General features: G+C 43.1%; 1 protein-coding gene across 1 annotated transcript in view; it reads left to right on the forward strand.

The window, feature by feature from the left end:
- Positions 1-6,378: 6,378 nt before the first annotated feature.
- LOC147417819 (uncharacterized) overlaps positions 6,379-13,080 on the forward strand; it is a 51,481-nt gene continuing 44,779 nt past the window's right edge. Inside the window, exon 1 of the mRNA XM_086506831.1 lies at positions 6,379-6,548. Coding sequence (XP_086362957.1) covers positions 6,530-6,548 — 19 coding nt within the window. The 5' untranslated portion in view covers positions 6,379-6,529. The remainder of the gene's footprint in view (positions 6,549-13,080) is intronic.

Below are 13,080 nucleotides of genomic sequence, written 5' to 3' on the forward strand. Positions count from 1 at the left end.
ACAAAGTGGGTGGAAGCCAGGGCGGCACGTAAGGCTGATGCAAGGTCAACTGCCAAGTTTCTCTTTGAGAACATTATTACAAGATTTGGTTGTCCCTTTCAGATTGTGAGTGAAAATGGCACTCATTTTGTAAATGGAGTGATAAAAGAACTCATTACCAACTTCATGATAGCTCACCATAAGTCCACACCTTATTATCCACAAGCAAATGGCCAAGCTGAGAGCACCAACAAAACCTTAATTTCTATCTTGACCAAAACGGTGGAAGCTCATCGCACAGATTGGGATTTGAAGCTGACTTCAGCCCTATGGGTTTATCGTACTTCTTACAAAGTGGCTATTAATTGTACACCATTCAAAATGGTATATGGCCAAGAAGCAGTTATACCATGGGAGTTTGTAGTTCCTAGTCTGTGTGTAGCTTCACAAAAGGTTGGGATGGTAACCCTTTAGTTGAGTGTTTATATATCCTTGAACGGTTGTATGAAGAAAGGCAATTGGCTGTGCAAAACTCACTTGTGGAGAAATATAGGAGGAAGAAATGGTTTGACCGTCATCTAAAGAACAAGGATATCAATGTTGGTGATAAAGTCCTTATGTATGGAGTATGTAACGAAAAGAAAAAGTTGAAATATGCGGGAAAAGGACCATATAGAGTATGTGAAATCACCCCACAAGGGACGTGTGGAGACTCTTGATGGAATTGAAACCATTGGATTCCTCAACGAGAGTAAATTTAAAAGATACCATGATCCTTTAAGCCAAGAGGAACTACGTGCCATCCATCAAAAAATGGCAGCCACGACACAAACAGAATTGAAGAAGACACAAGCTCAAGCTGAGACTAAGGAGCAACAACAATGCATAAGATGCCAACGAGAGGCTAACCTTGGAGTTACACATGCATTCCATGTTGGAATCGACGAGGATTGGTTGGACTCTTACACACCTCTACGATACCCTATTGAGCTAAAAAGCACCTATGGAAAAATACTGTATAACGCCTTATTGGACACAGGTGCTAAGTATAATTCGCTATCTTATGGGGTGTGGTGTCAGTTAGGAAGCCATCTCTATCTGAGAGTATTATCCAAGTCAAGGGTGTCAACAAGAAAAAAACCACAATTTTTGGTATCTGACACACTTCTGTTAGTTATGACAATGGGGTTGTAGCTCAAGACTTTTTGGTCATGCCTGCTGGAACTATGGAGGGCAACATAAACCTTGGATGCAGGTAGATGTTGGCAACCAAATGCACTATTGATTGGGGTACTGGTAGTGTCACGACGCGACCATTGATTCTTACCCCTATCATTGAAGCAAAGTCACCTACGTTGCAAACTCTAGCGAAGTTGTAGGATAGCCAAGATTCACAAACCAAAGTGGTTAACTCGTCCTTGTCGGCTGCCCGTGAACCTAGCACTTCAACACTTATAGTTGCAGCAATCAATAATATTGCAAGTACTCAACCTGCATGACCTAAGAGTACACATCAATGGGTCCCCAAGGACTTACTTCCAGATACCTCAACCCTTCCATCCATTTCAAGAAAAACTTATCGTGGAAAACCAAGAGCGCGCTCTAGGAGAGTAAAGACCAAATCACGATGGATTCCAAAACGACTATTATAAGCCCAAGGCTACTATGATGGAAATGATTAAATTTGGGTACCTAAACGTAAAATGTGTCTTTCCCTATCACCTACAAAACCATGTGAGTCAATCATTGTAACTCCAAAGCCAATGGCAGACCATGGAAAGGGAAAGATCACAGAATGCTACACACCTATTTCAGAGCTAGTTTGGGTTCCAAGGCAAAACCAAATTATTTCACCTAGCTTAGGAAGGGGAGAGTCCCATGAAGCTTCTAGCTCCTCATGTAATGCATCCATAGAGGTAAAAGCTTCTCCACAACCTCCACTTACAATAGTGGACCTCCATGAAGCTACAAAGGAATCCACACCTCCCAGTATTCAAGAATTACCTAATGAACCACTTCAAGTTCGATCCTGGGAGAGTACCTTACCACCCTTGCAACTCGATGAGGCTCCTAAGGTAATAGAAAACTACTGGCAAAAATCCTCACCTATTACCAACTGGAACAATTGGTTTCAAAGGGTGACGAGCACATTTCAAACAGTTTGACCTACCCAAGGAAGGGGGAGTCCTCACTCACGTCAATATTTTGGATCTCCATCCTCTTAAATTTTCTTCCCTGACATCTGAATTCTGCAATTGAGGGACTGTATATATATAGCCTTATACTAGTTCTAGCAAAAAAAAAAAAAAAGTAAACGAGTAAGAGCGACTAGCAACGAGAGAGCACCCTATCAGATCCTACACATAAGTCCATTTCACCATGTCACATCAAGCAACACACGAAAACAACTCTTATGTTTTAAAGACCTAACCAAATCTATCTGTATTCTCAGAGATGGCTAGTTCACCAGAGGCACGCGCTTCTATTTTTTATGAAAGGTACCCTTTTTATTTTTCTCAAGTGTTTCACATCTGCTACCCTGTACTTTCTTGCAAATTGGATTTGGTAGAGATACTTGTGCGTGAGATAAATTTTGAGGAGTTAGAATGGTTGATACGTCTGTGGATACTAGTGATCCCTACCCAGTAGCGAATGTTTCTCCAGTGGCACATGCTTATTATTTTGCACAAGATGAGTATCCACGCATTAGCGAGGTTCTTGATTAACACGCTTGCGCAAGAGGATGATAAAGAAGAAATAATAGAGACCAAGGAAGACTATGGCCTCACGAAAAATGATTTCGTTTATCTAGATGATGAGGATAGAGGCTTAGCCTTAGGGATGCCACCCGGTTTATATAATATCCTCTTTCCTTGATTCTAAAAGGGACGACAGCTAGGTAGGTTGAGGGCTGGATTGAGCTTTGAGTTTGTTTTCTAGGAGTTTTAATTTTTTCACATAGACATGCCTCCTAGAGGTATAGTGACTTGTTGTTTGATATTGTTATGTAGGACTTATATGGATTTCCATCTAAATGGTTGAGGACATCTGCTTCGAAGAAATGAGCAACTCCATACCTCCAGGTGTACTACTTTCCATGATTTATGCTGGTGGATATGTATAATTGCTAATTTTGTGGTTTTTCATGGTTTGTTTGAGTGCAATAGTTATGTTTGTTATCTGCCATTATAGATATATAAATTTGTCTTTGCTTAAGTTAATTGAACTACAGTTTAATCTTATAGATGAGCCTTGAGATTAGAAGGTTAACTCATTTACTTGACCACTAGTCCTAGTTGATAAAATTATATGAGTGTTTGAAACCTTAGTAATGTTGTAGGCATAGAGAAGCTTGCTCACTTAAACAACAAAAGACACTAGTGAGAATACCAAGGAAATGGAAGCAAAAAACATAAGTGCCACAAATGAAAAATCTTACGCTGAAAGAGAAATCCTGGCTTGATTTGGTACTTCACTCACATGTATTGTCTATGGTACTAGAGCTCTAAAGGTTCCCAGTGTGGGCGCTTTTCCTTGAGAAGCAAAAAGCCCCGGATATACAAAATAAGCACACACGTCAAATGATTGTGAACCAAAGTAAAAGAAAATAGAAAAAAAAAGACATTTAAAAGACTTCCATCGAGCTTACATTTAAAATTTCAAGCTTTTGTTTGGAGTTGTGAGAGCTAGTTGGCTAATCAAACCTGAAAAGCACAATTAGGGAATCTTGCATTTAGATAATTTTCTTAGCTTGTCTAGTACTAGAGTAGTTGTTTTAACCTTAGTCTTAGCTAACTAATCGATAAACTCACCCATAAGCCCAGAACTCTTGATTAATTAATTTCATCAAAGTGCAATTTATTTGTCCTTAATGCAGGTCTAGCATTTCATAAATCTTGCGTTTACTCATTTCCACATGTACTTTACATTCCTCTCATGATTTATTGCCATTTAATTTTGCTTGCATAAAACAGTGACTTTGTCTTGTAGATTCAAATCTAGATGCTCTACAACATGGACCAAACGGGATTTCTCTCACTAGCTTCCGAGGGCGGAATCTACATCAGGAAGGGGGGCATGTTACCACCAAGTGACCACCTTTTATGTAGCCATGGGCCGCGGGTTTGTCGGACCCGCTAGTAGTGTATTATGTTATTGGCTGGGCTTGTCGGTCAGGTAGGAATGGTTAAGAGGCACACTCTAAAAGTGGAACCTATAATGTTTGGGTAAGATTGGCTAAGTGTGGGCGTCCAAATGTGAATGGGCAAGCCCATATAAAAGTCAATCTAAACCTAAAATACCTCATTCTCTCATTTGTGCAATGCAAGAAGAGTAGTCTTGCTCCATCTCCTTCTCTGTCTCCTTTGTGTACTAGTGTGTGTGTGTGTGTGTGTGTGTGTGTGTGTGAGAGAGAGAGAGAGAGAGAGAGAGAGAGAGAGAGAGAGAGAGAGAGAAAGAGAGCATTGCGGCGACACGACGGCGGCGAGGCGGTTGAGCGCGGCGCAGCGGCGGCTCCCTCTTCTTCGCGGCGAGGAATCCTCCACGACAACAAGCGTAGAGTAGTGAGTGACACACCATTGTCATCTTTGAGCTTACTAGTTTAGGCTAGTTGCGTGCTTGGAGCCATCTATGGCTCGCACACAATGTTAGGCAAGTCCCTTGCTTTGATACGTGCGGCAGAAGTCCACATCCAATTTTTCCTCAATAGCAAATGTCTTCAAAAAAACTGTGTTGTTTTCAGTCATTGCGAGTGACTCTACCTGATGTGAAAACTAATCCAAAAGAGGAAAAATGAAGTAGGATTAATGTGTGCTATGTAGCACAACCTAAAAAGGACTGTAGGGACCCGTTTTGTAGAAAACTGCTGCTTAGAGCGCAAATAAAATGATAAGTTAGCCCTAGAGTGATGGGCGTATATTTAATGCACATGGGGAAAAAAACTCCTAGTGAGGGAAAAAGTGCCATGACGGTCGTAAGTGTGTTCACACACATCACTACCACATAGATGGTGACATTTTTGGTTGCCTTTGAACCACTCCTCATACAAAAGAAATGTTTCCCTAGTTGTTCTTTTTAAAATTTACTCCATATGAGATGGATCATCCAAGTCTACTAGTAGAATGTTGTATCACACTCTTGCAACAAGTTTATTGTAGTTTTAACATGTTTTTACTTGAAAGCAAAAAGCATAACTTTACAATTGCATGGGCGAATTATGCGTAGTATGTTTTTTATTCACTTGTTTATACACATCTAAATATTGAAGAAGATGAATAGGTCCCTCTTAATCAAAACTGCCCTCAATTGGTATTAAAATGCTTGACATGTAGCTCCCTCGTATACTATGTCTTTGAGCAACAAGTACATGAGAAAGTCCATCAAACATTCCTATTCACTACCACAGGTAAGATAAACATTTTTCTTTGCAAAATATCTACAAAGTATCTCCAAGGAGTGAGAATGGCTCAAAAGGGGATACTTCTGTAGAGATCCCATTTGCAGACACTTGATCTCACACAAGGACACATCTACAAGGCAAACCATCATAATAGTCTTTTTTTAGACCAACCACGTAAAATTAGGCTTGTGGCTTGACCATGGGCCCTCTAAAGGAGGTGGCTTGGGAGGGCCCTTGAATACTCTTGGAGGCACCCCATACCATTTCTTTCGGTGCCAGGTGCCCTTTACCTTGAAAGAGAAGTTCTTGCTTCTGTTTCGTTCAGGGGGGTGTGTTTCAATGACACATTAATTTGTTGCGTATTGTACCACAATGCTAGCAGGTCATTGTGGGTTGAAAAATTCAAAGTGGTGAGGTGAATTAGAGAATGTTAAAGAAGAACTCGATGCAGATATAGTCTTCTTACAACATGAAGTTGGACCGATAGACGAGGGGACGACTGAGGCGGAGGCCAAATGAGGTGCAAGGGCTTGCGATAGATCCATAAGCTAATACAAAGCCTCACGATAACAACTGATTGATGGTACCACAATTGGTGGCGAACACATCCTTGAGTGGCCTTTGATGGGATTAGAGGGCTCCCCCCCATAAGCCCACTAAACGGCCTTGTAATTGGGGGGATCCCATAGCAAATGAAGGGCCCAAGGAATAAATGTAGAGGCCCCATAACCCCATCAGAGGATGCTCAAGGCTATGTCTGCAAATATGCCTATGGTTCTATCAATCTACCATCGCAAGCCCCTCCGCCTTGGCCATTCCCTCCTCTCTTGGTCCAACTTCACCCAATGAGAAGACTCTATTTTCACGAAGTTCTTCCTTTATGCACCCACCTTACTACTCCGACTAACTAAGCCCATGCCCCATAGTGACCGCTACCTGTACCAATGCAAGGTTAGGTGGTTGAAGCACTCCCAAGCAAAACTGAAGCTCAAGGGCACTAGGATATGGAGTAATGATATGGGGCACCTTTAGACCTATGGGGGAGCGGGCTTCTACATTTATTATTCCTTTGGCCCAATTAACATAGAATATTCTCGTTAAAGGGACTTTAAGATCGCGCAACCTCATGGAGAAACAGTCGCAGTGGCAACGATGAGCCGAAGTCATTCTGGTAAGCCTGTGTATTCAACATGAGAGAGAGAGATAGAGAGAGAGAGAGAGGCTTCAGTTTGCACCTGTAGTACGACCAAAGCGGGATATCAATTTACGATGTCTTTCACCTCTTTGCAGAGTCTATGTTGAAAGTCTTCATCTTTTTGTATATCCTGTGCCGCGATGTCCTTATTTGACTGAGTCCAACTAGGAGCCTGGATGTCATCTGCACAAGGAGAATGAAATTGCTCTTTGTCGTGAACTCTTGTAACATGATGAACGATTAGGACTCCTTGAGTATGCTTCCTTGGACACAATTACTCCTAAAGGGAGAAAACCATGCTATGAATTTGTTGGAAATTTTCACCTCTCTGATTGCTCCCCTATGTGCTAGGGGCAGGTTTTTCGGAGTGAGGGATGATGTTTAGGTACCTGATCTAGTGTGCAAGCAAGGCTTTTTGGGCTGTTTTTTCTTGAATTTGGGCATTTTGACATATTACATTCCTTTCTCACCCATTTATTGGGTCATGGGGCTTATCAAGGGGAGTTGGGCAGCCACCTGAGCCCCCCTCCCTTTACATAGGGGGGACAATAATTTTTCATAGAGAGTGTATCATTGAGCACTAGCGGTAGATTGGCGGTCTCTCTTCCTCACTCACCTCCAGCGTTGCGTGTGTGCACTGTGTGTGTGTGTGTTCACCTACCGGAAAACGATCCGCTCAAACATACAAACCGTAAAGATCGGGAACAAAACGAAGAAATCACACTTCCCAGACTGTAGAGACTAATTAATAGGGCACCAGGGTTGGCTTAGGTTAGTAGGGTTGGTTTAGCTTGGTAGCTCCTAAGCGAGAGAAGGAAGATCAGTGCAGAGAGGCTAGGACAATTGACATAGCAGAGCAGAATTTGAAATTATTAAAAAAGATTCTCTCTTTGAAAGATATATTTACATTGTTCTTATAAGGGCCTCGGCTCGTGGATGCATACTCATGCATGAACGACTCGAGTTGAATAGAACGGTTGGTATCCAACATGTCCCTGTCAAAGTCGATGATGTGGAAGCGTAGATGCAACGGGGAGAATACGAGAGAGAGAGAGAGAGAGAGAGAGAGAGAGAGAGAGAGAGTGAGTGAGTGGTGAACCAACCAACGTTGGCAATGAATTAATGATTATACAATGGGGGCAAGGTGTACTTATATAGTCACCTTAGCAAATTGCCCTACCCAGACTTTGTCAAATAAGTAAAACAAATATCTAAAGCCAAAATAATTATTGGGGTTACATTGGGTAGTTCACTTGAGATGCCATAACTTTAACACCCTCTCCGCAGCTCATAGTGGACATAAATAGTGAGACCAAGTCGATGAAGAAGTTACCATGGACACACCAGCACCGGCCAGGATACTGGATACACTTCGATTATGCTACCATTAACTTTTAAATTTTTACCTTAGAAGAATTCCATCTTGAGCATCAGTTGCCTTTAAAAAATTTTAATTGTAGACCACACTACATCTAAGAATATCCATTTTTGAACACATCACATCCAAAATACTCCAAGATAAGAACTTTAGAACACATCGTGTCCATAATCCGGCAACAACAATGGATTGGTGTGCACATCCATAGTGTTTTAGATATGTATGATTGGTTCCCTGCCAGATGCATGTGCCTTGAAATTCGACCCACGAGTTCAAATACCGATAATTTGAACTCTAGTTGAAATTATTTATAGGGAGTACTGCTTGCCCCTCTTTGCCACTCACAAGCCTCTCTCTGGCTGAAGCTAGCCCTCATGACTAGAAATCTGGTGTTGTGGCCACTATGGCCTTTGTCAAATCTTTATCACCGTTGTCTCTGTTTAGGTTGCCTTTGCCTTTGTCTCTTTGTAAGTTCCCGCCTTTGCGTTTGGCTTCAAACTCCTTAACCAAACAAAGCGTCGTGTCACATTTATGACAACGGTTGTCGTACCTTGTGGGTATCGAGGCAGCTAATGGAATACTAGTACTGTCGTCCTTGTCAAGCTTGTCTTTGTCTTTGTCCTCTAGCGAACTCTTGCATTTGCTTTTGGCTTCACAATCTTGAGCCAAACAAATTGACGTCTTCCTTGAGAACTTTGTCCGTGCATAGTGTCACAAATTGATGGTATGGCATGCCAAATGGACTAAACCCAAACTTATAAGTTGTCCCAACTTATGGGTATCTGCCAACAGGGCCCTAGGGACACTAGGGATTTAACAGAAGCTGGCAGGCTAGGCTGTACGGACCCACCAAAAATTACGTTGGTTGGCTGTACGAACGCCCAGGATTTGCACTGACAGTGTTGACGTGGCGGCGTACCAATTTTCGTAAATTGTGCTGGCTGAAAAACCAGCCTAACTTTTGGGGAAATTGCTTTTGAGTTTGAAGGTTTTTCATGTAACTGCTTTTCCATGGCGAAGGGCCTTTAAATAAGATTCTCGGATCACTCTCTGGCTCAGTTGTACCGACGAGCCTTTGAGCAGAGAGGACCCGTGGGAAATTGTACTTTGCTCAAGCATTAATATTTAAAAAAAAGCTCAAAAAACACGAAAAAACTAAAGAAACACGAAGAGGGGCGTCGTTCTTTGGGGCCAATCTCGATTCTCTCTGGGCACGGAACTATGCCGGGCCATGTCGACTCAATTGAAGTGTGATTTAAGTGTGAAGTATTTTAAAGTAATTCTCTCGTGTGGGTGCCCAAGTCTGTTACAGTGGTATTAGAGCTCAATTGATTTCTTTGCTACCAAGAAATTCTTTTTCCGCGACACACATGGATTCTGGTGACGTTCTTGCAAGAATCAGACGAACCCTCTTGGCACTTCTGGAACGGGAGGCAGCACGGAAAATTCGAATGGATCAGCAGATAAAGAATACGGGCCACCTTTGCCTATGGAGTATCAACTAATGGAGATGCAATGTCAGTAGTAGGTTGATGATTATGCAAAGTAGATGCTCCAGGTTGCGAAGGATCCACAATATGCCAAATTTTTGACCCAACACCTGATCGATGAAGTGCATACTCAATGGCAGAAAGCCATTGATTCCTCACTAAACTTAGCCCTCAAGAAACCTCCTGTACCAAGGATGTTTATTGAAGATGAACTTGATTGCGTTGTCAGGCATTCTTTGGATGAGCATAAAGCGAGTGGATCATGCCAAAAAGCTTGCTAACTAGCCTCATGTATATATGTGTACATAGTGCTTCGAGTCTTGGGAGTGACCACGTAAAAATTCATGTACAAAGGTTTGGTGTCACGTGCACATCTAACCCTATGTGCATGTGGACAAGCTATGTCACAAGACGGGCACCACGTGCCAATAGAAAAGAACAGACTGAACAGACTTTTAGCACTTCATTAACAATTGAACTGAGAGAGAGAGAGACGACAAGCGACACGGAGTGGCGGAATTCCACTCCAGAGAGTATTGGCCCCAAACCTTGGCGCCCCTTTCGGTATTTCTTTATATTGCATCAATGTAGTACAAGCTAGTACTCTAGACTCTGCACCTTCTCCAGGAAGCATGCCAAAGAATGAGCCCTAACCTCATATTTAAAGGCCCTTGGTCTGAAAAGCTTACAGTGAAAAGCCTTCAAAACTCAAAAGCTTCTGATCCAAAAGCAATGCCAAAAAGCTGCCAGTCTAATTTACGGAAATCCGTATAGCCTGCCACGTCATCAGCCAGCGCAAAACGCGGAAATCCGTATAGCTTGCCACGTCATTAGCCAACGTAATTTTCGGAAATCTGCCACATCATCAGCAGCTAGGCAATTTCTTGTGTGTGTGTGTTGCTTTATTTCCTTTATGTCACTTGGGGCCCCATCGAACGGGGTCCCCATAAGTTGGTAGGACTTCGTCTTTTACTTGTTCTTCTTAGGGTTTAGGCCCCTCGGCGAGCATCTGCAAGTTGGCTCCATTCTTTAGGCTTTGGTACGTCAACAGTTTGTGACATCTTGTCACAAAGTGATGACGTGGCGGACAGCAGAAACCCTAATTTCTGTCAAAAACCCTAAAATTCCTGCAAACCCTAATTTTTGCCAAAAACCCTAAATTCCGGAAATCGCGGAGGCGGATTATTAAAAAAAAAAAATAATTTTTTTTTCTTTTTGGAAATGATGAGCGACGCGAATTTTGCTTTTGCTTTTTTTTTATAAAAAAAAGAGAAAAGATTCTCTAAGAGAGAGAGAGAACTGATGCTTTTGATTTTAAAAGCTTTTGGGGCTCTGCTTTTGGGCATCCCTTGTAACCTTAAATTAGTGGTGAGGGCCTCACTTCTCAGAGCATCTGGACGCAGAGTCTGAGAGTGAAACCCCAACCGCTCTCTTGTACTTTGATGATTGATTAATACAAAAAGAAATACCGAAAGGGGCGCCAGTCTTTGGGGCCAATATCTCTAGGCACGGAACTCCGCCGGGCCAGTGCAAATCTATTGTGATCTGTGAATTGTTTTGAAGTGGTTATTTGGTGCTGTCGCAGTTGATTCTTGACTTGGAGTGTCCAAGTCTGTTACAGTGGTATCAGAGCACGGCCGATTTCTCTTCTACGGGAAATCCGATCCCCGAATTTTTTTTCCGCGGCACCTATGGCTTCAGGCAATGATCAGTCGACTCCCTCTGCATCTGGAGATGCGGGCTGGGATCACAACGAAGATTCAGACAGAGAGTATGGCCCGCCTCGGCCTACTCAGGCGGAGCAAAGAGAGATGGAGCGTCGTCAATTGATTGGCGATGCAACAAAGATGATGCTCAATTTTGCCAAGGACCCGAAGATGGCAAAATATATGAACCAGACCTCTTTGAAAGAGGTACAGAGGGAGTGGCAGAGAACCACAACACCACTCCCGAAACCCGCTCTCAAGAAACCTTCTGCCTCCAAGACATATACGGAGAAGGAACTGGAGAACGTGGTTGATGCACGGATTGCTCAGCTTTTCGACGTGCAAAAGAAAGGCAAAAAGCACGGCAAAAAGCAGAAGAAAGGCACTGACTTCCAGGGATGTTTGGGTCGTCGATTGACATTTGACAAGGCAAAGAAACGGAAGAAGCGTGTTCGATTTGAAGGAGTACCCAGTTCTTCTTCTTCTTCTGACAGTTCTTCTAGCTCTTCAGACTCGAGCGAAGAAGACAGGAAAAGCAAAAAGAGAAGCAAGAAACAACGCTTCGGAAAGGGCAAGAAAAAGGCAAGGAAATCTAGGTCTCGCCCAGTGAGTGACACTTCTACAGAGGACTCGTCTACGGACAGTTCAGACTCTGACAACGGAAACTTTTATGCAAACAAGAGGAATTTTTACAAAGCCAACCAGTATGACTTTCTCGAAGATAAAAGCAAGAAAGTCCGAGAGTTTAAGGAAGGTGGCCAAGCACTTAAGTTTGATACTTTTTCGGGATACTCAGATGCTTCGAAGGCTTTGTCTTTTATTCAGCAGTTTGACATCGCTTTCGCGGGAGGAAGCTATTCAGAGCACTCCAAGATTCGGAGAGCTTCCTCTTATTTTAAGGGGAATGCTCGCACTTGGTGGTCCACGCTTCTATTAAGCAAGACTGTGCCAATTACATGGCTGAAATTCAAGAGGCTTTTTATTTCTTCTTGGTTGACTCAAGAGTTTGAGCGAGATATATGAGCTGCTTGGAACCATCTCCGGATGACCAAGAGCGATACAGTGAATTCTTACTTTGAAAGATTTTGGAACTCTTTTCTACCTGCCTCTTCATTCAAGAAGATCTCGTTCAGAGAACAGATTGAGCGGTTTACATTGGGTCTACCTACAGAGATCCGAGACCACTGCTTGGAACAGAAGTCAGCTTCTATTCAGGAGTTGATGAGTCATGCGAAGCGGGGCTTTGCAATTCACTCTGGCAGTCTGACCTACCCCACAGATGAGGTCACGACACAACGAACCGGACAGACTTCTGGGAATGAAAGTAGAAAAAGAAAGAGCAACCCAGAGAAAAAGATGCACGACCCCGACTTACTCCTCAGGAGCGGACTCGCTACATCAAGGAGGGGAAGTGCTTTGGATGCGGGGAAACTGGACATATCTCCGCGAAGTGCCCTAAAAAGGCACAGAAAGAACAGAATGACAAGGACGACGAAAGGCCTGAGAGTTCGAGAGCAGCTGAGGACCGTGTACGAAAAGGCAAGATGAAAACAGGACTGGTTCCAGATTGTGTGGGTATTGATCCCGACACCATGGATGAGAGTACAGAACTTTGCCGAGCTTGGGGCAAAGTGAAAGATCAAGAGGCCCTGATTTTCTTTGATGGAGGAGCCAAGGCCAACTTCATTTCACCGGAATTGGTGGCGCGGCTCGAGATTACTCCCGATCGGATGGGACCACTTGCAGAGGCAGTTCTAGCGGCACCCGGCAGGGACGTAGCCATTACACCTGTCATTGGCAAACTTCGGTTGCATTGTCAGGGTTATTTGGGGCATGAGGACTTCTTCATAATGCCTTTGGAGGGTTGTGATGTTCTCTTAGGGATTCCCTGGTACCACAAGAACAACGCCGTGGTCGATTATCGGGCGAGAAAA

Source organism: Adiantum capillus-veneris, chromosome 30 (genome assembly GCF_014529385.1).
Source record: "Adiantum capillus-veneris isolate H3 chromosome 30, ASM1452938v2, whole genome shotgun sequence".
NCBI lineage: Eukaryota > Viridiplantae > Streptophyta > Polypodiopsida > Polypodiales > Pteridaceae > Adiantum > Adiantum capillus-veneris.